At 46.6% G+C, this 27,683-nt stretch overlaps 1 protein-coding gene and 1 long non-coding RNA gene across 4 annotated transcripts; one reads left to right on the plus strand and one right to left on the minus strand.

Moving 5' to 3' along the window:
- Window positions 1–293: 293 nt before the first annotated feature.
- CNRIP1 (cannabinoid receptor interacting protein 1) lies at window positions 294–16,587 on the minus strand. Of its 2 annotated transcripts, none has more exons than XM_008147521.3 (3): window positions 16,239–16,587; window positions 13,816–13,966; window positions 294–1,277 (listed from the first exon to the last, which is right to left on the minus strand). In XM_008147521.3, the coding sequence occupies exons 1-3, from the start codon at window positions 16,415–16,417 to the stop codon at window positions 1,113–1,115; spliced, it is 495 nt and encodes a 164-aa protein (XP_008145743.1). In that variant the 5' UTR covers window positions 16,418–16,587; the 3' UTR covers window positions 294–1,112. The 2 variants fall into 2 exon arrangements, with proteins under 2 accessions (XP_008145743.1, XP_054584287.1); XM_054728312.1 differs by having other exon boundaries at window positions 16,271–16,362.
- Window positions 15,611–27,567, plus strand: LOC129151875 (uncharacterized). 2 transcript variants are annotated; one of them, XR_008558579.1, is made up of 4 exons: window positions 15,611–15,952; window positions 16,284–16,429; window positions 19,751–19,841; window positions 27,106–27,567. It is a non-coding gene; the product is annotated as an uncharacterized LOC129151875 (long non-coding RNA). The 2 variants fall into 2 exon arrangements; XR_008558580.1 differs by lacking the exon at window positions 27,106–27,567 and having other exon boundaries at window positions 19,751–20,036.
- The last annotated feature ends 116 nt before the right edge of the window (window positions 27,568–27,683 follow it).

Consider the following 27,683-nt stretch of genomic DNA (forward strand, 5'->3'; position numbering starts at 1 on the left):
CGGAGCCTGCTGATGATGGAACGCTCACCACGGAAGGCAGAATGGAGAACGGACAGGGACAAGCACTTTTTGATTGCCCATCAAGTGCTTGAGCCCACATTAGCCCAGTTAGAGCTGGCTGGAGCATGCCGGTTAAATGGTCAGAGCTGGTTTTGGAGTAAGTATGCTCCTTCTAGTCCAGGTCTACCGCTCTCCCCCTGCAGTGCAGATGGAGACCTGGGGTGGCGCTGGCCTGGAGCTGAGGTCCACCTGATGAATAGGTATTGCCCAAAGTAAAAAGGTAAGTCGGAGTATGATTTTCAACACCTTTATTAAGAAATATCAAAAGTTGATTACAGTTCCATACACAGTTTTACAAAGTTCAAGTGAAGGGGAGTGTGGGGAGGTCACCAATATGCACGTGTGAACACTAGGGCAGCTTGCCAAGGAGGTAACCCTGTAACTCCCGTGTCCACACCATGCCTTTCCCCATTGCCACTAGGTCACAGCACAATGAAGATACTTGAAACTGTTTAAATGCATTGTGAACACTTGTTCAATAGTTCTCCTTTTATTTTGTTATCTTCCTTCCCTGAAAAAGCTGAGCTGTTTACAGGAAGCCCACGTGAGTCCCATTCCCTGCCGTTGGCATTGCATTCTCACAAAGCCTGCTTTGAGAGTTGCACAACATTGCAAGTTACACGTTAGCATATTACACTTGGGAAAGAACCCACACACGTTGTTATTTTTTACGTAAAGGCTAACAAAAAAGGGGAATCACTCAACTTAGAAACAAAACACCACAGTCACTCGGCGGAACCGTGAAATATGGGACTCGCCTGCCAATTCCACGGAGGTCCTCGCAAGCGGCCAGCGGCCTGACCGAGAACAATTGGATGCAGGGAACCAGCACAGGACACAGAAAGGGATCTTCTCGGGATGGTACATCACGTTCTTTTGTCAGGGACATTGCCTCAGAGGGGAATTACACTTTCAAAATAATCGGGGCTAGTAGGTCATTGGCACCGACGGGAAACAGCAACCGTGTGGTGTGCCTTGGTGAAGGCTTGTGCTGGGTTATCTAGGAATAGATTTCGGAAGCGATCGTCCAGAAACCTCAGAGAGAGCCATCTTCAGAGGAAGGACTCCTTGTTCACCCACATGAGGCTGCGTGTCTCGTTGGGCTTGCACTCATACTCAATGACCGAGAAGGGGCTGCCCCACTGGCAGTGATCTCGCTTGTGGTAATTGTAGAACTTGACTTGCCACACCGTCTCGAAGGTCCCAATGTCAGTGAACTGAGGGAAGAGAAACACGCCCCATAAAAACCCCATTCTTCCCTGAGCACTAGGCAAGAGCTAACGTTAGTAAGCTCTTCCATCATCCAGGATAATCAACCAAGGCTCTTTGGGTCAGCAAAGCTTAGACCTTTAATGAACTATCTTCCTTTATTACGGGAGATATTGTCCTGAAAAACTGTCTGTAAACCATTTTTCCCCTCTATGAAATCTTATCCCCTCGTGTGGGTGGCATGCGCTATCATATTGTCTTTAACAAAAATACCTCCACAAAATGTATCTGTTTTCCAAATTTAATTTCTGGGAACCGCTCTTAGAATCTGAGAATTTTAGAATTTGCCACAGAAAGGGGGATTGGGAAGAGAACAGGGAATAATGTCTAATGGTTGTTTTTTGGTTTCTATTTCAAAAGACAGCTGTCCAAAATAACACAAGCACAACGTAAGATACAACTGCCCTTCCATCATCAATTTTAATTCCAAGAAAAACGATGTTATTGCAAGCATTTGATTGTTAAAGACCCTACTTTAACTTTCAAATATTACTACCTAGTGTTTATAAGTCAAGATCCATGCCTCAGGCTTTGATTATACCTTATCAAAATCATATTTGAGTACCTACTAGGTGCTTTGCACATATAAAAATTTGTATAAGGCATTATTCTTACTCTCAAGAAGTTTGCATTCTATATGCAATACTTTAAACAATAAAGAATTTAAATTAAAAAAAAAGAAGTTTGCATTCTACTTTTAGAAGGTAGGCCCTGCAAGTCACTGCACAGAATTCCCCTGAACCATAAGCCCATGATTCTCATGTCGCTGAGAAGAGGGCACAGAACACCCCAGAGGCCACTGGGCAGGTGCTCAAGTGGCCTGTGGGGTAGCCTGACCCAGCTACCACCTCCTGGAGCTATTTAGGGGATCTGGCATTAAACAGCGCCATGCCTGTCGTTATTTTATCCTCTGACCCTCCCTTGTCATGGGAGGGGACGGGGACTGACTTGGCAGGATTCTTAGACTTGTCAGGAGCCAGAAGACAGAAAGGGGGAGGGCAGTGAGAGCTAGGAGCCTTATGCTTGTGGCTGCGACAGGAGGAGGGTGATCAGGTGCTTCCCAGATAGCTTTCCAAGATGCTCTCAAAATTATATCCTGCACTATGGCCTCATCCTGCTAATTTGATTCCCCAAACAAGATCTGGCTTTCCTTTGGGCAGTTTGCTTGACTTGAAAGAATGGAGGATATACCTAGGATCCATAAATCTACTCCCAGGTAAGAAAAATAGAGTATCTCTGTCTAGAGAGTAATGGCTTAAAGACCTATGCAAGTCTACAACAGCTTTATCCATAATAGCCCCAGACTGGGATCATTCACCTGATGACAGACAATATTTGGCATATCTATCAAATGGCATTTACTCAACAACAAAGGGAACATACTGATTCAGGCAGTGACCAGACTGGATCTGGACCTCAAAGACTTGCTAATCAAAAGAATCCAGACCCCAAAGAATACATACTGTATGATTCTATTTATATAAAACTATATATATATATATATATATATATATATATATATATATAATCTATAGTGACAGGATATAATGTAAGTTGACAGGGAACATCTGTGGTTACCCAGGGCCTGGGGTGGGAGGAAGGGATGATGATTGATGAAAATGTGCAAGAGGGAACTTTTAGGGATGATGAAAATGTTTGATTGTGGTTGTGGTTATAGAAGTATATGTATATGTTTGTCAAAGCTTACTAATCAGTGTGCTTAAGATAGTCATATTTATTATATGTAAACTATACCTCAAAGTTGATTAGAAATAGAAATATGGCTTTTTAGTGTGCTACAAGGAAACAGCTATTCTAAATACTGCCAGTGGGAACTGAGTTATATAGCCTTTGGAAAGGTAATTTGTACCAAGTTAAAGGTTCTGAGTATACTTGGGTTCAGCAATTCGACCTATAATTTTTCATAAAACTATCATAATGTTTAAAGTACTAAAAATATGAACATTTGGAGAAAACTGGAACACAGGTCATTAAAAAGAAAAGATGTCTAATATCTGAAGATATTCAAATATACTTACTAATTTAAGCAATGTACTTTTACAAAGATATTATTGACCTATCAGCTTAGCAAACATTTCTAAATACCAGAAGCTAAGCATCTAATAATAGGAAAATATTATGAAAATGGTGGAATAGCCATATGATGGATTTATACAGGGTGGGGCAAAAGTAGGTTTACAGTTGTGAGCATGCAAAACAGTTTATTTTTGTATTATTTTTTTACAAACAACTGTAAACCTACTTTTACCCCCTCTGTATAATCATGAAAAAGGGTTATAAATGAGGTCAGAAAGTGATTAGAACAATGCCAACAGGAAAAAGATGGATAAAAACGGTTTATACACAGTATGAGCTCAAATCCATAAAATAAGATATATGGGGGAAAATGAAAACATATTAATAATAGAACTCTAAGTTAAAAAAATTGAGTGTTGAGAAACCAAGATGGCGGCATAGGTGAAACACCTAACCTGCAGCCGGGCACAACAATTTCAAAGGCACAACTAGAGGTCAGAACGGACATCGTCCAGAACCACAGGAGAGCTGGTGGACTGAAATGCCCACAGCTGGGGGGAAGGAGAAGGCCACGGGGACAATCGGGGGAGCCGTAAAAGCCTGAGGTATGGAGAAACTGGCGGAGACACGAGCACGCGCGCCTGCGGGGAGGATGGAGCCGGAGAGGAAGGGGCGGCTGACGGCCTGGCCGGCGTTCACTGGCAGGAAGGAGATAAAGGCTCCGGAGTGTGCTAAGCGCCGGCTCCGACTGCACTGAGCGCCAGTTCCGGGCGAAACCCTGGGAAGCCAGGCGCAGGCTGGAGGAATGAATCTGGGCTGTGGGGCGCAGGCACAGAGGAGCGGGGGAAGGCAGAGCTCCAGAGGCACGCACGGGAAGGGGCGCAAAGGACGGACTGTTGCCTGCGCCACTGAACTGCCCTAGCGGGAAGGAGACATAAGCTCAGGACCGTGCTGAACCCCAGTTCTGACTGCACTGAACCCCAGTTCCGGGCGAAACCCTGGGAAGCCAGGCGCACGCTGGGGGAATGAATTTGGGCTGTGGTGGCGGAGGCACAGAGAAGCGGCGGCTCCAGACGCGCGCACTGGAAGGTGCGCAGAGGACGGACTTTTGCCTGCGCCACTGGGTGGCCCTGCTGGGAAGGAGACAGGGACGCCAGACTGCGCTGAGACCCAGTTCCAGGCGAGAATCTGGGAGTCCAGATTCATTAGGGGAGGGACTGGACTGTTTGGCAGTGGGCGAAACTCCAGGGCGCGTTTCTCTCAGAGGTGTTTGCAAGGAATACAGAGGGACACAGACGCAGGAGCCTCATAGGGCGGGGCTGACAGGAAGCCAAGGTTGTAGGCTCCACCCTGTAGCTCCGCCCCAGCCAAGCTGAGCAGAAGCTTTTTCCTGCTGAGTGCCTCAGGTAGTGGCTGACCCACACTACATTGGAGACCCAGAAACGAGGGCATCTAGTGGTTGGTGGGAGATGACACCAGATTTCAATCACTTGCATAAGGGAGGCATTCTAGAGGCAGACTCAGTGAGCGCCAAGGCATTGCTGCATCAAGACCCGGCCCACAAACATGTCTCCTGCACAGCAACTCTTCCTATATAGACAAAGAGGGTCCTCGCGGCCAATTGGCCTGGAGGAAAATTCCTCCCAGTGACACCAACAACAATCAAGACTTAACTGTACAAAGGAGGACCAAGATGGAGACATAGGGCGGCAGCCTGATCGTTGCCTACAACAACAGTATTGAGACTACGACGGGAGAGCAGAGCAGACACCAGCCAGAAAGACCGGGGGGCTGGCTGAGCAGATGCTCTACAACTAGAATAAAAGAGAGGGGTACGCAGGATGATGCTGATGCCGGTGACCCAAAGTCCACACTTTAAGAACTATGGCTCAGGCGACACAATGGTGGCCTGGAACGTGCTCGGCGCAGTTCCCCCGGCGGTCTCCGGATGAGGGGACGGCTCCACTCGCTGCCGAGCACGGACAGATGAGCCCTTGGGAGACATGGGAAGGGAGACTCCGTGCTTGCTGACCTCCGAGTCCTTCAAGAATCTCAATGCCCCGAAGTGGCCAGGTGCGCACGCTCAGCGACTGGCCACCGTTGCAGACCCAAGGGCCGACGCAGCGACACCGGACCAGCCCACCGCCGGGCACCGGGCACACCAGAGCCTTGCCGAGCCCGCCGCCCAACGAGTTCTGCGGCAGCCGCCCTGGAGCTCTGAGAAAATGACCGAAGGAATTGCTGAGAGGGAATTGACCAACAGGAATTGGGATCAAGAAGACGAAACCCCGCTGAGACCCAAGTCCAGGCGAGCCTGCGAGCCTCTGGGCTCAGATGTGGTCACACGCCTCTGGGTCTAGGTGAGGCCTCACGCCCCTGGGTTTGGGTGAGGCCACGCGCCCCTGGGTCCAGGTGAAGCTGGATTCCGGGTTCGGGTGAGGCCATGTGCCCCTGGGTCCGGGCGAATCTGAACCCTGGGTCCGGGTGAGGCCGTGGGCCCCTGGATCCGGGTAAGGCTGGGTCCCGAGTACGGGTGAGGCCGTGAGCCCCTGGATCCGGGTGAGACCACGCGACCAGGGGTCTGAGAGAGGTAACGCGCCCCTGGGTCCGGGTGGCTTCGTGCACCTAGGTCCAGGTGAGGCCACGTGCCCCTGGGTCTGAGAGAGGCCACGCACCCCTGGGTCCAGGCGAGACCATGTGTCCCTGGATCCGGGTGGGGCCTCGTGCACCTAGGCCCGGGTGGGGCCGCGTGCCCCTGGGTCTGGGGGAGGCCAGGCGTCCCTGGGTCCGGGTGAGACCGTGAGTCCCTGGATCCGGGTGAGGCCTCGTGCGCCTAGGCCCGGGTGAGGCCACGTGCCCCTGGGTCTGGGGGAGGCCAGGCGTCCCTGGGTCCGGGTGAGACCGTGAGTCCCTGGATCCGGGTGAGGCCTCGTGCGCCTAGGCCCGGGTGAGGCCACGTGCCCCTGGGTCTGGGGGAGGCCAGGCGTCCCTGGGTCCGGGTGAGACCGTGTGTCCCTGGATCCGGGTGAGACCTCGTGCACCTAGGCCCGGGTGAGCCCAAGTGGCCCTGGGTCTGGAAGAGGCCAAGCGTCCCTGGGTCCGGGTGAGACCATGTGTCCCTGGATCCAGGTGAGGCCTTGTGCACCTAGGCCCGGGTGAGCCCAAGTGGCCCTGGGTCTGGGAGAGGCCAAGCGTCCCTGGGTCCGGGTGAGACCATGTGTCCCTGGATCCGGGTGAGGCCTCGTGCACCTAGGCCCGGGTGAGCCCAAGTGGCCCTGGGTCTGGGAGAGGCCAAGCGTCCCTGGGTCCGGGTGAGACCATGTGTCCCTGGATCCGGGTGTGGCCTCGTGCACCTAGGCCCGGGTGAGCCCAAGTGGCCCTGGGTCTGGGAGAGGCCAAGCGTCCCTGGGTCCGGGTGAGACCATGTGTCCCTGGATCCGGGTGAGGCCTCGTGCACCTAGGCCCGGGTGAGCCCAAGTGGCCCTGGGTCTGGGAGAGGCCAAGCGTCCCTGGGTCCGGGTGAGACCATGTGTCCCTGGATCCGGGTGAGGCCTCGTGCACCTAGGCCCGGGTGAGCCCAAGTGGCCCTGGGTCTGGGAGAGGCCAAGCGTCCCTGGGTCCAGGTGAGACCATGTGTCCCTGGATCCGGGTGAAGCTCGTGCACCTAGGCCCGGGTGAGCCCAAGTGGCCCTGGGTCTGGGAGAGGCCAAGCGTCCCTGGGTCCGGGTGAGACCATGTGTCCCTGGATCCAGGTAAGGCCTCGTGCACCTAGGCCCGGGTGAGCCCAAGTGGCCCTGGGTCTGGGAGAGGCCAAGCGGCCCTGGGTCCGGGTGAGACCAAGTGTCCCTGGATCCGGGTGTGGCCTCGTGCACCTAGGCCCGGGTGAGCCCAAGTGGCCCTGGGTCTGGGAGAGGCCAAGCGTCCCTGGGTCCGGGTGAGACCATGTGTCCCTGGATCCGGGTGAGGCCTCGTGCACCTAGGCCCGGGTGAGCCCAAGTGGCCCTGGGTCTGGGAGAGGCCAAGCGTCCCTGGGTCCGGGTGAGACCATGTGTCCCTGGATCCGGGTGAGGCCTCGTGCACCTAGGCCCGGGTGAGCCCAAGTGGCCCTGGGTCTGGGAGAGGCCAAGCGTCCCTGGGTCCGGGTGCGACCATGTGTCCCTGGATCCGGGTGAGGCTCGTGCACCTAGGCCCGGGTGAGCCCAAGTGGCCCTGGGTCTGGGAGAGGCCAAGAGTCCCTGGGTCCGGGTGAGACCATGTGTCCCTGGATCCGGGTGAGGCCTCGTGCACCTAGGCCCGGGTGAGCCCAAGTGGCCCTGGGTCTGGGAGAGGCCAAGCGTCCCTGGGTCCGGGTGAGACCATGTGTCCCTGGATCCGGGTGAGGCCTCGTGCACCTAGGCCCGGGTGAGCCCAAGTGGCCCTGGGTCTGGGAGAGGCCAAGCGTCCCTGGGTCCGGGTGAGACCATGTGTCCCTGGATCCGGGTGTGGCCTCGTGCACCTAGGCCCGGGTGAGCCCAAGTGGCCCTGGGTCTGGGAGAGGCCAAGCGTCCCTGGGTCCGGGTGAGACCATGTGTCCCTGGATCCGGGTGAGGCCTCGTGCACCTAGGCCCGGGTGAGCCCAAGTGGCCCTGGGTCTGGGAGAGGCCAAGCGTCCCTGGGTCCGGGTGAGACCATGTGTCCCTGGATCCGGGTGAGGCCTCGTGCACCTAGGCCCGGGTGAGCCCAAGTGGCCCTGGGTCTGGGAGAGGCCAAGTGTCCCTGGGTCCGGGTGAGACCATGTGTCCCTGGATCCGGGTGAGGCCTCGTGCACCTAGGCCCGGGTGAGCCCAAGTGGCCCTGGGTCTGGGAGAGGCCAAGCGTCCCTGGGTCCGGGTGAGACCATGTGTCCCTGGATCCGGGTGAGGCCTCGTGCACCTAGGCCCGGGTGAGCCCAAGTGGCCCTGGGTCTGGGAGAGGCCAAGCGTCCCTGGGTCCGGGTGAGACCATGTGTCCCTGGATCCGGGTGAGGCCTCGTGCACCTAGGCCCGGGTGAGCCCAAGTGGCCCTGGGTCTGGGAGAGGCCAAGCGTCCCTGGGTCCGGGTGAGACCATGTGTCCCTGGATCCGGGTGAGGCCTCGTGCACCTAGGCCCGGGTGAGCCCAAGTGGCCCTGGGTCTGGGAGAGGCCAAGCGTCCCTGGGTCCGGGTGAGACCATGTGTCCCTGGATCCGGGTGAGGCCTCGTGCACCTAGGCCCGGGTGAGCCCAAGTGGCCCTGGGTCTGGGAGAGGCCAAGCGTCCCTGGGTCCGGGTGCGACCATGTGTCCCTGGATCCAGATGAGGCCTCGTGCACCTAGGCCCGGGTGAGCCCAAGTGGCCCTGGGTCTGGGAGAGGCCAAGCGTCCCTGGGTACGGGTGAAGCCAGATTCTGGGTCCGGGTGAGGCCGTGCGCCCCTGGATCCATCCGGGTGAGGCTGGGTCCCAGGCCCGGGTGAGACCACGTGCCCCTTGGGTATGGGTGCCCCTTAGTCCGGGTGACGCCGTGCCCCTGGGTTCGGCCGAGACCAAACCAGAGGGAGTCGGACCTCCATTACCACCATTTGTCCACCATCCAGAGCTGAGGGGTCAGTGCTGACATGTACACATAAGGAACTACTGGACATTGAAATTGGGTCTCAAAAGAACTGTTGGTCCAGGGGGAAGCTCGCTACAGATTGATTCATTTGCCTGTCAGCATAACTATTATTGCTCGTCTCACATTCAGTTCTTATTAGTATATATCTAGTGACATATGATCTCGGGGAAATGATGAACAACATAGACTGAGGAACAAGAACAGAACCAGAAGCAAGGAGGCATCGATTGGACTATCGGGCCTCAGAGGGAGGATAGGGGAGGGTAGGGGGAGGGTGGGGGGAGGGGAAGAGTTCAACCAAAGGACTTGTATGCATGCATATAAGCCTATCCAACGGTTAAGTTCAACAGGGGATTGGGGCATGCGTGGGGAGAGGGGTGGGATGGGAATGGGGGGATGAGGACAAATATGTGACACCTTAATCAATAAAGAAATTAAAAAAAAAAAAAAAAAAAAAAGAAACATAAAAAGAAAGACATTGACATGAACTGTAAAAAAAAAAAAAAAAAAAAATTGAGTGTTTTTTCTATCTTTCCTACTCAGATTTTTTGCAATATATATTACTTTCATAATCAGAAAGAATATTTTAAATGGTGAAATGGATTTATCATCCCTAAAAAATTAACATGTATTTCTCAAATCCTAGGAATTTTATAAATTCTATTAAGGATACATATATGCTAATGAAAATACTAAAAGTTTATGTACGATAGGCTATTAGCAACAATAATAAAGTGAAATTTTGTTTTATAAATCACCAACTCATTTGAAGAGGGTTTAGTATTACTTACTATTATTGACCAGCACAGGGCATTACACATTTTAAGTGCAATTGAGTTAAGTTAAATTATAAAGATATTTTACAAACACTAGCTGATCTTTTGAGAGAAGAAGCCTGAAACCATGCTGGGTGAGTGGAAGAAACAATGCTGAGGCCTTTAAAAAAAAAAATAAACACAAAAGTTGGTTTTTAAAAAACAAACTGATTATAACAACAGGTAAGAAAAGACTTATGTCTGCATAACCTTAAAACTAAGAAAGTCTCAGTAACACAAGAGAGCAAACTAGAAGTCTGCTGACAGCAACAGTCACAACTAAATAAATGGCACATGAGGTGCTTCAGAGTCGCTTTTGTTTCTCCTTTATTGATGTTGCACCCACAGGCATGTTGTAGTAAACTTAACTGGTGCTTACCATGCCTTAGTTGTTTTAACTTCCCATTAGCCTTCTTCCTTCCTATTCTTTCTTCTGGAGTTCTATTTTCTGGGCATTTCACTACCTAGCTCAGAATCTCTTCTCCTTTGGCTAACAACAGATGGAGTTTTAAAAGCTGACAGTCTTCTGGAAGAACAGAAGAAATTACATAGGCTCTCTACTCCCTCTCAACCCATCTGTGCCTTCCAAGGAAAATTTACCCAGATGGGCTCCCTGGGTGATGCAGTTTACACACAGGTATAATTCTGTGCATTTGTATAGTACTCTTTATTTCATGCAACACTTTCACACATGTCATTCCACATTGGTCTTGTGATGGATTTTTTAAAAATATATTTTATTGATTTTTTTTTTTTTTTACAGAGAGGAAGAGAGAGGGAGAGTTAGAAACATCGATGAAAGAGAAACATCGATCAGCTGCCTCTTGCACACCCCCTACTGGGGATATGCCCGCAACCAAGGTACATGCCCTTGACCGGAATCGAACCTGGGACCTTTCAGTCCGCAGGCCGACGCTCTATCCACTGAGCCAAACCAGTTTCGGCTTGTGATGGATTTTTAACATCTCCATGTTATGAATGTAAGAACTAAGATTCAGAGAGGTGAAGTGACTTTCTCTTGGTTTAGACTAGGCAGCCAGCTAATGATAGGAGCAGGCCAAGAACCTAGGTGCCGGAAGCCAATTCCAGCATGTCAGCAAGGGCTGAATCATCTGGGTTGGCTGAAAGGCATTTCCCCAAATCTGAAAAGGATGATTGCTTGCTGCCAGACAGCTCAGGGCATCTTAATCTACATGTTATTGCCTCCTCCTGGCCAAACACCTGAACAGCCGGAGGTAACTCTTCCAATCTGACAATGGATTCTGTACCTAACCCTACCCTTTGATGTGTATATCTCCACCTTGCCTTAGGACAAATTGTGTTAATAAAAAGCAAGGGGTCCTGCGACAAGGAGAGCTTAGTTCCTTTAGCTAAGTCTTTCTCCGACTCCCCAATATGCCTTTCAAAATTATGTTTTGTCTCTGGACTCTTATTTAATTTATGCACAGTCCCTTCTCCAGATTGCTGAACCCTTCTAGATGCTGGATCAAGACCACTGGCATTACCTAGGTTTCCTAATTCCTATCTAGGAACTATCATCACTGTACTAAGCTGTTCATATAAGTAAAAGAGCTACAAGTTGATCATCAGTGGTTTCTTTTTTCTCCTTCAGTGAGAACATAGACAAATTGTTACCTGTTGAAAACTTTAACACTGATATGGACTGAATGTTTGAATTTATCCAATATTCAAGCCTAAATTCTCAATATATTTGGAGGTGGGGCCTTTTGGAGGTCCTGGGGGTGGAGCTCTCATGAATAGGATCTCTCTCTCTCTCTCCTCTCTCTCTCTCTCTCTCTCTTCCTTCATGTGATGACACACCAAGAAAGCAGCCTTCTATGAAACTGGAAGAGTGCTCTCACTGGATGCCAGATCTGTTAGCACCTTGATCTTAGACTTCTAGCCTCCAGATCTGTGAGAAATAAATATTTGTTGTTTAAGCCACCCAGTCTATTGTATTCTACAATTGTCATTCTACTATATACCTGGATATTTGCTGTAGTGTCCTTAAAAGTTGCAAGCCTTGGTACATTTTAATTTCACAACTAATGTGAAAGAGAACCCATCAGATTCCAAGGAGAGAAGATGCATTTGTTGTCCCCAGTAATAAATGAGTAATCTGAAGAGCTTGTTTTAAATAATTTCTGTGGTCTTACCACCAGTTGGTCTAGAATCCCCAGAGACTTTCTGTGCATTCCCTATGCCACCCACCTCCAGTGGAGATAGGTGAAATTCACCAAGTTATTAATAAGATCATTCAGAAATCCATTGACTTGGGAGCACAGTACAAGCTTATTATATTGATAAACATACGATGTTACTTCATTACCAAGTAAATTCAGTATAAAAAGCATCTGTGACTTTTAGTGTAGTGTGATCTATTAATTCCTACCGGATTCCAAGCCCCTCTTCTTTCCTCACATGCTCCCTCTTCCTCAAACTCTTATTCATTCTTTAGTTCTTCCTTTAAGAAAGCCATCCTCACCCGAGCTGGTTTGGCTCAGTGGATAGAGCCTGAGGCCTGAAGGGTCCTGGGTTTGATTCCGTCAAGGGACATGCCCGGGTTGTGGCCTTGATCCCCAGGAGGGGGCATGCAGGAGGCAGCCGATAGATGATTCTCTCTCCTCACTGATGCTTCTATCTCTCTCTCCCTTTCCCTTCCTCTCTGAAATCAATAAAAATATATTTTAAAAAAGAAAGCCATCCTCGATACCTTAAACTAGGATAAGACCCTGGTATGTGCTTCACAGGCACCATTATTTTTTCACTACACTTTATATAATAATAATAATAATAATTTGCTCTATTATTGATAATCATGTATAATTATGTTTTGCTCCTCTAGATTAGAAACTCTGTAAAACCAGGAATGTCTATTTTGTTTACCACTATTCTCCCAGTGCTTAACATATAGGAAATCCTCATATATTTATTTGTTGACAAACCAAGAAAATAAAAAAAATAATAATAAAATAAAAATCTAAAAACTAGAAATAAAATATGAGCATATTGAATTTAGCAATATATTAAGAACCATACATGATGTTTAAGTAGGACTTATTTTAGAAAATAAAGGTATTTTAGCACTTGAAAGTATATTATATAATTATTACATTAATATATCAAAGGAGATAAGTTATCTCCATAGACAAGAAAAGAAATTAGATGAAATTTCACATACCTCCCAATTTTAAAAATACCTCTTAGTGAGCTAGAAAAAGGATGCTTTAACATAATAGATACTTGAAACTAACATTATACCTAACAATGTAATTCTGGAGACAAGGCTATCCTTTACCAACACTGGCACGCAAATTTATTCTAGAAACATTAGCCAATGCAATAAGGTGGAGGGAAAAAAAATCAGAAAATGATGCACTTATATGTAGATTATGATTTTCTAGCTGAAAAACACAAGATCATTAACTGAAAATGTTCAGTATGCAAATCTAGTAAGGTGGCCAGTTACAAAATACATGAACACATATTATCAAAGCAATATATTTAAAACAATGCAGGACTGGCATAAGAATAGACAGATCAATGGAATAGATTAGAAAGTGTAAAAAGGGCCTTAAAATTATTCCCATATAAAAAGTGACTATGAAACTGACCTTTGGGGAAGTATGGATTATTTAATTAATTATATTGGGACATTAAGGGCAAATAGATTCTAATATGAAACCATGAGTTTAAATATTTCATTTTATACCTTTTCTTTCTTTCTTTTTTAATAAATATATTTTATTGATTTTTTTACAGAGAGGAAGAGATAGGGATAGAGAGTTAGAAACATCGATCAGCTGCCTCTTGCACACCCCCTACTGGGGATGTGCCCGCAACCAAGGTACATGCCCTTGACCGGAATCGAACCTGGGACCCTTGAGTCCGTAGGCCGACGCTCTATCCACTGAGCCAAACCGGTTTCAGCCATACCTTTTCTTAAAGGGAGATAGTGATTGTTTTCTTTTCTGTAACTGCTATTTGCCCAAACACCACCCCCTACACCCCCCAGCAGGCCTTACCGGCATGGTGATTTGGATGGGTTGTCGTTCTCCACTCTTGGTTGGGGCCACACCTTCTGTATCATACGTGCCCGTATAAACAATTCTGTCCCCATCAGGCTCCTTCGACTTCAGCTCCAGTGGGACAACCACACCACCAATGGAAATGTTCCTGCAATGGACTTGAGTTGAGCACATGTGGTGGGAATTAGCTTAGGTACCCTTTCTTGGTCTTGACCACAACCCTAGGCAGGAAACCTACAGGGTGTGGCTGAAGAAAACATTACGGTGTGGTAGAAAGTTCTGAAAATTCAAGAGGCTTGAGTTCTCCAACTCACCAGTCACGTAATCTTAGACCAGGCATCCTCAAACTACGGCCCGCGGGCCACATGCGGGTGTTTTTGCCATTTTGTTTTTTTACTTCAAAATAAGATATGTGCAGTGTGCATAGGAATTTGTTCATAGTTTTTTTTAAACTATAGTCCGGCCCTCCAACGGTCTGAGGGACAGTGAACTGGCCCCCTGTTTAAAAAGTTTGAGGACCCCTGTCTTAGACCAACTACATAATTCCCTGGATGGACAGTATTCTCATCTAGAATACTTGTACAAGGCCAAGTTAGACTTTAGCAGTAGTCCTCCTCTTTAGTGTCTCTTTTGTGGAGCTATTAAAAGCCTACCTATACCCAGCCCCATCCCAAACCCCAGAGAAGAATTCAATTGGTCTGGTTTGGGCACTGGTAAACTTATTTTACGACTCACTAGGTGGTTCTAATGTGTAGGTAAGGTTGAGAACCACTAAACTAGTTCTCTCATGATTTTTCTGTTCCACCAATCAAGGATCCCATGAGTTGGGGTACTCTTCCTCAAGCCAGCTACAACACCAGACATTCTCACTGGCATCATTCCTTTGTTAGGGTAATGGCCCTCAAATAGTCCTGAACTACCAATACCAGATCTCTTGACAACCTATTAAAAAGCAAATTCTTAAGCCCCACTCTAGGGTGGGACTCAGCCTTCTGTGTTTTAACAAGACCTCTAGGCTCAAGAACCCCTGGGTTAGGACATCGAAATCCCCTTGATAAAATTAAGTTTTATCTAGAAAAAAATCGTTTTGTCATTAACACAGATTCACTTGTAGATTAGCTTGAAAAGTAGAGAACTACCCTCAAGAAAATGGCGTAGAGAACAGATAACTTGAGAGAAGCGGTTCCTTGGAAAGAGGGGAAAGAAAATGTCTGGATCTCATGGAGATGCACTGATCACACTGGGAAATGTGAGGACAATGGATCCATGAAGCTATTTGGGGCGGGGTGGGGGTGGGGGGGAGCTGCTGACAAATAGGTGGACCAGGAGCACCAGAAAAAACCGAGGTCTTAGGTCCTTGAATTAGGGCCTGCCACCTGAAGGCCAATACAAGTTCAGTGCATTAATGACTGCAGATGCACACTTACGCTGAAAAGGTCTCTGGTGGATTCAGGCACATACACCCCCCCTCACCCCCTGACCCCAACTCAGTATATGGTAGATGATATAAATGCTGGCTATTTCCTCCTTCCCCACTAGACTTCACATCAGGTTTAGGTGGAGGCTGAAAGGTAAAGGACCCCACCCCTGGATGCTTCCCCATAACCTATGAACCCTCCCGCACTGACTTCCAGCCAGGGGTCTACTAGGTGCATCAGCTGGGGTAGCAGGGAAGAGATAATCCTGCCACGAGTAAACGAAAAGAAAAAAAAAACCAACACACAAAAACCCCACATTTTTTTGTTGTTAATCCCAGGCGCCATCACCAGGCTGAACAGAAAACTCAGGAGAAAAAGAAAAACACCCGGCACGGGAAACCGGCAAATTAGGCCAAGCAGAGGAGGCTGCGCTCTGACTGTGGCTGCTCCTCCAGCCCGGCGTCCACAGCCGCGGAAGGGCAGATGGAGGAGTGGGGAGCGTCCTCGGGGAGCTACAATGACCACCCTACCGCCGCCTGTACGCTCCATTCCTCAGCCTATAGCTCGTGGGCAGGCCGGGGCGGGACGCCAGGACACGGGAGAGGAGGACCGGGATTGCGGAAGGTGAACTCCGCGGCGAACTGCGCCCATCTGCACCGCCCCGGCCGCCTGGGGGTCCGCGCGGAGGCTGGACAGAAGGGATGAGAATTTTGCAGGTAAACAAACAAACAAACGAACAAAACCAACCCTGAACCCCTGGCTTCCTGTCGCTGTTTTAAACATCCCACCCCGCGATGGGTGGAGGGAAGCCAGAATAGAGGAAAGGCAAGGGTAAGGCAGAGAAGGGGACCAAGGGAACGAGGACTTCTGCCCCCCACCTCCGGGTCCCCCTGGGTGCGGCGCGAGCCAGGAGGGGCCCGGGAGGCTCAGGCGTCCCGGGGCCTCTGTCCTCCGCGCGTACCCCAAGGGGGCCGGGCATCCTGGGCGCGCTCCCGCACTCACTCGACCTGCAGCGTGCTGGGCTTAATCTTCACCTCCACCTTGTAGGAGGAGCCGGTGAGCAGCTTGATGGTGCGGTTCTGGCCGAAGCGCTGCCCGTCCACCTTGAAGAAGACCGGGCCGTCATTGGGCTGGATGCGCAGCGCGATGGAGAGGCGCACCAGGCCGGGCAGGTCCCCCATGGCTGGGCACAGGTCGGCAGGGCGGGCGCGGAGGAGAGCGCGGGCTGTGACCCAGCGGCTGGAGAGCGGTGGGCGGAGAGGAAGCGCGAGTAGGGGAGGAGGAGGCGGAGGGAAGGCTGCCGTTAGTGGCTCACGCCGTCGCTGCAGTCCGCACGGGCTCTGGAGCAGCTCCTGAGGCTGTGGCCTCCCGCCCCACTAGGCGGGGAAGCGCACCGCAGGGACCGCTGCGAGGCCCCGGGCCTCCCCATTCCCCCGCTCCCCGTGCTGCGCCCTCCGGGCACCCGTGGGCTCGCTCCAGCCTGCGGGCTACGGGGAGATCGGCGCGGCTGGGGGCGAGAGAGTTAATCCTGTTTACGCACCACAATCCCCTGCAGCTAGGGGAGAGGAGGCTATTTAGGCTCCTCCTAGAGCGGCGCGGTTTGGTCGATGGAGAGGATTGGGAGGAAGGGGTTCAGCGACAGACACGACATCCAGAAGCGAGACCTCCGAAGGTGGATGCCTCCTCGGTCAGCAGAGGGATGTGGACACCATTGCTCGCGGATGGGGTCCCAGGCAGGCAGGGGGAGGCTGAGAGGCGAAAGGGAGACTGGAAGCGAGCAGCGCAGGGAACCGCTAGCCCGTGATTTAAATGTCAGGAAATAGGAGTCTTTCCGAAGCGGAGGGGAAATGGCCGAGGAAAGGCGCAGTTCCTTCTCCTGCGGACTGCAAGCTACACTGGATTCGGAATGTGCGCGAGAAAAGGGGAAAGACGAAGAGAAAGAAAATAAGCAAAGCTTAAGGAGGTACACCTTCTGGCGGTGTATGTTTTAATCAGGCATGTCCTTGTCTCGAGAATGACACGGTAATGAATCACGCACATATATTTATAGTTCTTGATGGGTGAGCTATTAACCCTGTAAAAGGCAACTGGCATATCTGGAAGGCATAGTTGGTGGACTATGTCCAGGCGGGATCCTCCATCAAAGATTATTGGCAGAGCACTTGGCCGGACACATTTGCATATTAAGTATGATTACAGAGACTTCAAGGCAGGAGTCGGTTGACAGATCCTGATTTGGGAAGCAAGCAGAGACCTGGGGTGTGAGGGCTCGATTGAGAATGGGTTCAGAGAGCGCAGAGCGAGCTTCGCTTCAGCACCACCCAGGTGGATAGTACCAGCACCGGTGAGCACACCTGGGTGACGGAGAAGCGGTTAGTGAGGACTAGTGGTAGGAACGGGTCTGTTTGGTAGTATTTGTTCCCCCTGGCTGGTACTTTTCTTTAGAAGTAGCGTCATCTCGAAAGTGATTTCTTTCCTACATTATTCTGCAAAAATAGATCAGTTTTAACTCTCATCCCAGAGTTGCTTGCAATATTCCCTACACTCTTCTGAATAGTATTATACTGTGTAGAGCTGCAGAATTTTGTATGATTGCTTCCCTGGCACTGGATAGATTTGCCGATCACACCATAGTTGCTTATATAATGTTTTTTGGTTTCTCAATAAGACTTTGCCTCTTCAGATCACCAAATAATGTCTATCATAGTGTCTTCTGCACGGGGAACCTTAAAGTATTTGCTAATTTAATCAGCTTGTTCCCACTTGAAGGGAGGTCGTCAGACTGGATGGAATGGGTTGAAAGTGTCCCTGGCAGCAGAAGTAGTTTGTGTAGTTGTTCCACCCAGAAGCACTACAGTCAGACTTGTTAAAAATCCACACTCCACCACTTCACCTGTTGTGTGACCTGGGGCTTCATAATTTCTGGGAAACCGTTTTCTCATCTGTAAAGTGGGCCAGGGAAGCAGATGCTATCTCTCTGATAGAGTTGTGATAAAGAACAAATGAGAGATGCACATTTCAGTACCTGGCTCTAATATTAGCAATCATTATTAATTTGAAACCCAAAGAGCAGTAGACACAGGTAAGGATGCTCAGCCATTCCTAGGAGAAGAGCCGGAGGAATGCAAATTAAACAAGTAATATCAAAACTATTTTGGCCTATCAGCTTGGCAGTTTTTTTCACTATATTTGTAATTAGTTTTATTATAAAGGATTCCAATTAGGAGGACCAGCCAAATGAAGACACACATAGGGTGAGGTCTGGGAGGAAACACAGAGTTGGCAAACATTGCAAATACGTAAACTTTAGTGTTGGCAAGATGTAGCGAAATCAGTACTGTTATACATTGGAGAAAAGTATAACTGCTATAACCTTTTATTAGAAGTAATCTGAGGAATTTACTGAAAATTTAAAATTACACATATATATCCCTTGAGTCAACAATCCTACTTTTTAAAACCTACCCTTCAGAAGAAATAAAGGCATCATCACCCTGGATATGTGTAATATGGGTATTTATTGCAACATTGACTACAAAAATAAAAATAAAGAATAAACTGAATGTCAAAAATAAATGGCTGAATAAGTTTTCATATGCCCATACTATAGAATTTATGTAACTTCTTAAAATAATAAGTTATATGTTATATTGGCAAACATGTATGCTAAAACTGTTATTGACAACTGTTACTACACTGTGGTAAACTGTGAAAGTCCAAGGGCAGGCATTTTTGTCTGTTTTGTCCATTGGCATATCCCCAGTCCAGGACATGGTAGTGCTCCATAAATATTTGTTAAATTGTGTGGGAAGCCACTGCTTTCCCAATATTGTCATAAGAGTGCACCAAGGAATGCAGAAGGCCGATGGACCTTGGACTTAGCAGGGCTGTGTTGAGATAGTGGTGGCTTGAAGCAATTACCTGACCTGATAGCCTCAAAGTAAATGTTTACTGATCTTTATTGACCTTTGAGACGGTCTGTCTGCTACCTGTTTGCTGTGCTTTACTGAGGGCAAGATGTGTATCTAAAACTGAATAAAAAGCAGACTGGCCAGAATCTCGAAAGAGACACCCCTGGCCCCCAATGCCTTCTAAATTCATATTTCTTGTATAGCATTTTCATTTGTGCGCCAGACCCTTCTTCAGATCCTGAACCCTAGCCATGCAGGTTGTGGCAAAATTGAATTCCTATCCTTGTTGTAAATATGTTCATATGGAAATTCTTCCATGTCTTGAAAAGTAATTAGTTATATCTATATGATTTATCTGGAATAATGTAAAGAGAAAAATCTAATTGTAAATAATATCTATAGTATGATGGTATTTTAAAACACTTAAAAATTTAAAACCATATTAATTTGTACATATTTTTATTAATTTGAAAAAGCATTAGACGTACACAGCAAACAATGGTTATTCTGGTGAATGGGGATGGAAAGAGAATTACTTTAGGTTTTCAGAATTACTTTAGTTCTTTTTGGAAATTTTACTTTTTTTTTTCACTTTTTGATCAGCAGTCCTACAGTCTCAAACCAACTTCTACCTGTGTATTGATGAAAGTTTTGGACGTGTAGTGAGATGACTTCAGTTTGAATTCTGGCTCAGGTATTAATTGTTTTCTTTATGCAAAGCACTTAAAATGTTTGTATTTCAATTTTTATTGTTGTAAGATGGGAATTAAAATGCTTCCTTCTCAATGTAGTGAGAATTAAATGAAGAAATGAAAAATGTTTTAAAAAATTGCTTTTCAAATATGAGGTGTTACTAATGCTAGGCAACATGCATTATTAAAAACATATTCAGAACCATAAAATGCAACTTCTTAAAATGAAATTAATAAATGTAAAAGTAACTGGGAAATTTCTCATCATTGGTACAAATATGCAACAAATCTGGGTATGGAGTCTAATGGACCTGTATTTATATCCCAGTTCTGCTGAGTACAAACTAGGTGACCTTGAGCAAAACAAGCTACGTAGTCTCTCCAGGATCCAGTGTTTTCATTAGTACAATGATGATGGGAACATATATAATGTTCATAGAACCAAATGAGATAACATAAAACACACAAGAGTAGTAGTCACATATAAGCTCAATATACTGTAGCTATTTCTGTTCACTTGAAAGTATACTTACTATATTTTTTAAGGTGTCTAGTGTTATTACCTCAAATTGATGGCCTTAAATACTGTCTGTCAGCAGGGCAACCATTATTACCATTCTTTTAGAAATTGGGAATTAAGCTAACAACATTCCATGTTCACTATTCCAGTCTCTATGGTAAATTCATATTATAGACTTTAAAAAGTTATCAGTATTATGATATGGGACATTTTGTGTGTGTGTGTGTGTGTGTGTGTGTGTGTGTGTGTGTGTGTGTATACATACAAGTGTCGGCAAAAGTAAGTTAAATACTAGCCATTATTACCTAAAAGATAAATCATAAGTAAGGATAGAAAATAATACAAATAAATAATACTATGATTAATAAATAAATAATAATATAAGAGTAAATTCTTGTGTATTCACAACTGTAAACCCACTTTTGCCCACCCTTGTATATGTAAAATCCAAACCCAGCACATTTTACTCTCTTTTTCATTCCTTTTGTCCCCTAGGAGTACACTTTTGGATAGGAATTTTTAATGATCTCTTGAAGTTTATTTTACATTTAGAGTTCTTCAATCAAGTAAGAAACAAATTGAGTAAAGGAAGATAGAGCACCTGGGTGTTTCTCACATCCTGACTCCCACCTCTCTTTCCATACATCATGCACATATGTTCCCTGCATGCTCAGATGCCTCAAATATCCTCAAACTGAAACAGAATATACAGTCTCAATCCTTCTCTAAATGTATTTAAAGTATTGGTGGACATTATGAAAGTCTCAGGCTCTGAAATCACAAAATACAATGAGACAATTTCCTGCTAATGACAACTGGTCTGGCTCCAAGCTTGTCAGGATCATGAAATTGGCTCCATTATTTTCTTTCTTCTCCTGCCTTATGCTTTACAAAATGTCATCTTAAGTAATCACAGGACCTGTAATACTGATGAGTAAGAAGCCATAAACAGTGGAATAGATTGTGCATTATAAAGGAAATAAGGTGACTGATTGAAAATCAAAGCACAGTTCTCAAAGATGAAACTGTCACTTAAAGCACAACACACTGTCCGAGAACATGCTGAAAATTGTACATGAGGAGAGGTGGGGAGTTAACAGGGTAGGAAGCAGTAAATAGGCTTTTATTTATTTATTTTCTTGAGATGGAAAGATGCTATTAAGGCTCTAGATTCTGAAAATCTGACCAGTGTTTTATGGAAAATAATGTGCAGGGAATTTCCCCCCTCATTTTTTTTTTTTTAACTAGTTCCATGAATGACACATAGACATTCCGAACACTGGAGTTGTGTCTGAGTACAGCAGGGTTCATGGATGGGGCACTTAGACAAAGGACTGGGTTTGAGTCAAAGAAGAGGGTCTTGAGAGCTGCAATTTATGTAGAGTAGCTGGTGTGAGGAACTCAGTCTAACATAGGTGCTGTATTCCTTATCTATGGATGTATAAAAAATTATAACTTAGCAGCTGAAAACAATGTGCATGTATTACCTTACAATTTCTGGGGAGTCAGGAGCTCAGGAGAGTTTAGTTGGATGATTTTGGTGCAAAGTTTCAACCATTCAAGCTGTTAGCCAAGGATACAGTGTCCTGAAGATTTGATGGGAGTGGAGGGTCTGTTTCCAAGCTCACTCACATGGGTGTTGCCAGGAAGCCTCAGTTCCTTTCTGATTGTGGGCTGGAGGCTTCAGTTCCTCACCCTTTGGGCCTCACCACAAAACATAGCAGAGATCCAAGACAGAAACTACAGTCTTTATAACCTTACTAGAGGCCCGGTGCACAAAATATGTGCACTGGTGGGGGATGTGGCCTGCGGGGATCGGCCTGCTGTGGGAGTACCACTCATTCCAGTCAGCCAAGCGGCTGCACAGCTGCTCATCCCGGTCAGCTGAGTGGCTGTGGACCTGCCCTCTGAGCAGCTGCTCCCACTGTGGGAGTGGCATTCATCCCAGTCAGCCATGGCACTCCCACTTTGGGAGCATGCTGACCACTAGGGGGCAGCTCCTGCGTTGAGCGTCTGCCCCCTGGTGGTGAGTGCACATCATAGTGACCGGTCAAATGGTCATTCTGGTCATTCCGCCATTTGGTTGCTGGGCTTTTATTATATAGGATCTTGGAAGTGACATACCATCACCATTACCATATGCTATTGTGATAAGGGAGGGAACTTCACCAGGGGTGACTACAGGAGGTGGATATCACTGGGGGCCAACTTGGAGGTTAGGTACCTCAGGTACAAAAGCATTTATTAATAAGACTAGAGGCCCAGTGCATGATTGAATCATGCACGTGTAGGGTCGCCTACACGCTTTCGCTTTCGATTACGGGGGAGCTGGGTGCCTGTCCGCTGGTGCACCAGGCCTTTCAGAAGCCTCCGGCGCAGCAAAGGCTTCTGAAAGGCCTAGTGCCTGAGCGGACAGGCACCCAGCTCCCACGCTTCTGCTTTCGATCGCTGGTGCCTGAGTGGACAGGCACCCAACTCCCACACTTTTGCTTTCGATCGCAGGGGAGCTGGGTGCCTGTCCACTGGTGCACCAGGGCCTTTCAGAAGCCTCCACCTTGCCGGAGGCTTCTGAAAGGCCTGGTGCCTGAGCGGACAGGGACCCAGCTCCCCTGCTTTTGATGGTCCACAGTGGGACGTGAGCTCGCTGTCCCAGAGGCCCCTTCTGTGCCGCAGCACAGCCATGGCGCAGACGCTAAGCTCGAGCCGCTGCTGGCGACGGGAGCTCAGCGTCCCGCCGGCCCAATTGGCCACCCTGGCCACCCCGAGTCCCGCCCCCCCCCCACGCCTCCTGGCCAATCACGGGCATAGCAAAGGTACGGTAAATTTGCATATTTGTCTATTATTAGGTAGGATGGTTCTCCCTAGGAAATGTCAGGTCGATCAGAAATCTTCCATGTAAGGAAGCCCCAAAGCATAGATATGTTTTTGTTTGAATAAATAGAATTTTTTTTTAGTGGTCACTGCACCACAAATATTTAAAACTAGGTCAACAAAATATAGCCCTTGGGCCTAATTTGATTCTGCCTATTTTTTGTATGTTTCATGAACTAAGGATGGTTTTGTATTTTTAAATGATTGGAAACATAGGAAGAATAATTATATTTAATGACAGGTGAAAATTACATCATTCATATTTCAGTGTCGATAGATAAAGTTTTATTGGAACACAGCTATACTCATTTGTTGAGATATTGCCTAGGGCTGCTCTTGTAGTAAAACAGCAGATTTGAGAAATTGCAACAGAGACTGTATGGCCTATAATCTAAAATATTTATTATTTGGATCTTTACTTAAAAAGTTTGCCAACCCCTGACTTAAAAGGACATTTTAAATAAATTTAAAATAATATCCTTGTAACTTATAAATTATAAAAGGATATGAATAATTTTTTATTGATAATAGAGTATGTCATAAGGATTAATATTTGTGTAAATATAAATTAATATTTATGTAATGAAATAATGAAACCGGACAAACAATGGGTCCAGGCTACCTGTCACTACTTGGGCCAATTCAGCAGAGACAGGGTTGAATCATATATTATTCCAATAATGCTGGCAGTATGGGAGAGCAGCAGGTCACCCACAAAAATCTGCTCTGCACCCATCCCATCATAAGCCAGCTGCTTATATTGGGCAGAAGGGCAAAGATTATGTGGGGAAGTAGGAATTACAGGCATGAGAAAGTAGGCACGGGATAATCATGACAGGTTATGCCATGTGGGCTGGCGGGTTGCAGGAGGGTGGGCACCTCCAGGCACCCTGGGACTAGATTACAACCAATAGGGACAGGTGCCTCCAGGACTAGATTGTTTTGGCCTCAGGTTGTAAATCTTTCCATAATGATAGGCAGTTCTCAGGACAGGAGGATGGACTGCATTCTGATGTTAGCTCCCATGTCCCAGGGCCTACAACTCCCAGCCAGGTGAAAATGTGCTTTCTAATCAGAACAGAACCATCATGGTTAATAGAGCATGATTAATATTTCTTATAATTTATAATTAGTTTCCAATATTCTATTTCTGCCCCTAACAATTCCTTTGCTGGGGCTGAGGGCCACCAAGGTTCCTGTGCATCCTGAGGACTGGGCATTCTGTTTACATTATAGGAGCTCACCATTATCCTTCTAACCACTACCTTTTATTATTTAAGTAAGTGAAGGGTAACAGAATTTGCCACCTCCAAATATGCCACATTGGCATAAGGCAATGAATCTAAAATGCGTATAAGAAAAAGAAAAAATGCCTTTCCTTACACAAGTCAGAATCAGAGCGCTTTGGCAACTAAATACTACTAATAAAGTTGGTGTGGGGTGGGAGTGGTATAATCAGAGAATGTACACTATGGTTTTAACCCTTTGCACTCGCTTGCTTTTTTCTCGATTTCTTTATTCTAATGCTAACCGTGTCGAGTCACACTCGACATCCGAATGCAAAAGGTTAAAAAATAACATTTGCCTTTTTCCTCTTTGTTTTTCTTGTTTATATTTCCTAGAATGAATAATGAATATGTATTACTTTTAGGCTATGAAATGAAAGGATAATCACGCTATTTTTATAAACAGGATCAGAGACAGAAATGAGACCAGGCACCCCGGATGCACTGGTTACAACTGAGCTTACTCAGTTTAGATCTGACTTTTGGGGGGAGTGAAGGGAAAAAAGTTGAGACAGGAAATATATGGATTATTTAGTCTGATAAAAAATAAGCAAACATTTTTCTAAAGAGACAAAGTTTTTTTCTGGCACTGAATTTAAGGAGAAATTTTGTATGTGTGTGCGTTTTTGTTCAAGGTACACGAAGTAATTTAATAAATATCTTAAAATGTGGTTTTGCAAAAGACATATTGTTCTTCAAATGAATTTTTATATTAGTATACTGTAAAAACTAAGAGACATTCCATCTTAAACAAGTGAAGATTTCTGTAAGAGACCAAAATAATATCATGTAAATTCCATTCTCCAGATAGTACCTAATATAGGTAATAGATCCTAGCTCTCACTCTCACCTACCTCAGAGCCATATTCAGAATTTCATCCTGAAAAGATTCAGTGCCAAAAATCCTTGAGGGAGGGATGAAGACCTTGAGACCCTCCAGAGCAAGAATGAGGGGCCAGGTACAGGTATAGAAACTCACTGGGACAGAAAGCTCCAGACACCTAGCAAGGGGCAAACTGGGAAAACAAGAACCTCGCCCCCAGGGTAACCTATCCTCCCCATTTCATACCACTAGTCAGGCAGCTTGGCCCCCAATCTTCCAAAGTAGATCCAAATTCACTTTTTTTTTTTTATACTGGACAGACATATTTATGGTAAGTTTGTTATTCACATTTCTCACCAAACAGCAGAAACTTAATCAAACTCATCCAGTGGAGTTTGTTCCTCTTTCCAGTTACCTATTTCTCTTTCCAAATTGCTACAAATCCTCTCTGTGGTCCAGGTTTAGCTTTTGTCCTCAACTGAGGATAACCTAGCTCTTGTCTACCTTATTTAAAAAAACAACCAACCACCACCACCACCACCACCACCACCACCACCAAAAAAACAAAAACAAAAACAACCAAAAGCCTGGTTTGGTTAGTGGAGTAATTTCCATTTATTGTTCTCCAGCAAGACCATAATGCCTTACCAACCTACTGAAAAAGGACTTCTGCTTTTGGCATGACAGTAGACCACATAGTCTCCTCTTACAAAACAACTAGAACCTACATAAAACACAATTTTTATTAGATTGCTTATATATCACAGCAAATAGAGAACCTTCCAAAGCAGTAAATAAAAAACCCAAAGAACCTCAAGTGCCTCTGAGCAGGCAGAATTGAACAGGAAGCAAATGAAATTGCAGTCTAAAACCATGTAGATAAAAAGAGAATGAGAGTCCAAATAATTAATAAACTACAACTTAGACCACCAAGAACTTTAGATATTAGAATAGCAGATAGGAAATGTAAAGTAGCTATGGATGGAATGTTTAAAGAAACAAAAGGTGAATGTTAGGTCTGATCAAATAATTGAATGAATACCCCTTCCCTGGGACTGACCTTTAGACCACTTCACAACCAACATTACCTTTTGCTTAGACCACAGTCCACCTGCTAAGACCACATCCCTCTTGCTAAGACCATTATCCTTCCTCTCCAGACCTTCCCAGGATCTGGACCCTCTCAGAGAATTCTCCGCCCAGAAAAAGCCCACTTAGAGTCTTTTAAAATCTCTAACTTCCTTTCCCTGGGTGTTGACGCCATTTTGACCTAATACATTTACAATTCTTTACCCCTTTTGGCTTTGTGCATTCCTCCTTAGGTCACCCTGACATTTGGTGCTGAAAACAAACCCTACTTATATTCAGGAAATACCACCCCTAGACACCATCACAACCTCCTTTTGTTCCCAGGCCTCATTGTCCCTCTGACAGAGAGCAAGGATTTGGGCTCTGAAGGAAAACATTGTCCCCTTTCAGCAGGAAGCAGCTAAGAGACCCTGTGCCCCCTTTTCTCTGAAAGGATTCAGTGCCAAAAATCCTTGAGGGAGGGATGAAGACCTTGAGACCCCTCAGAGCAAGAACGATGGGCCAGGTACACGTATAGAAACTCACTGGGACAGAAAGCTCCAGATGCCTAGCAAGGGGCAAACTGGGAAAACAAGAACCTCGCCCCCAGGGTAACCTATCCTCCCCATTTCATATCACTAGTCAGGCAGCTTGGACCCCTGATCTTTTCCTTCCTAAAGCTAACATCTAGGTCTTAGTGTATTTCAGCTCCAGGCCCAGAAAAGCAGCAAAACCAGATAAGTGACACTGTGGCAGCCTCTGGACCAGCTTTTACCTCCTAAGTCCCTCAACAGGACTGCTTTTGAGCCTTTACCAGCTAGTCTCTTGGGGACATCATGGTGCTGTGACCCCTCGCTCCAACCATGAGGAATCTATACAGTGTTCCAGCTGACTACAAAGTCCATCCCCCTATGATCTCCATGTCCTCTCCCCCGGAAGTAACTACGGAAGATATGTATGACCTCTGTTCCTATTCCATAAAACACAAAGGCTGGAATGTTAATTATGATCAAATAATTGAATTGATACCCCCCTCCCCAGGGAACTGACCTTTAGACCACTTCTCAACTGACATTCCCTTTCGCTTGTTTCCATTTGCTAAGACCACATTCCTCTTTTTTTTTTTACTTTTTAAATATATTTTTGTTGATTTCAGAGAGGGAGAGAGAGGGAGAGAGAGGGAGAAAAAGATAGAAACAGCAATGATGAGAGAGAATCATTGATAAGCTACCCCAAACTGGGGATTGAATCCGAAACCAGGGCATGTGCCCTTGAA

This window comes from Eptesicus fuscus, chromosome 16 (assembly GCF_027574615.1).
Source record: "Eptesicus fuscus isolate TK198812 chromosome 16, DD_ASM_mEF_20220401, whole genome shotgun sequence".
Classification (NCBI taxonomy): Eukaryota; Metazoa; Chordata; class Mammalia; order Chiroptera; family Vespertilionidae; genus Eptesicus; species Eptesicus fuscus.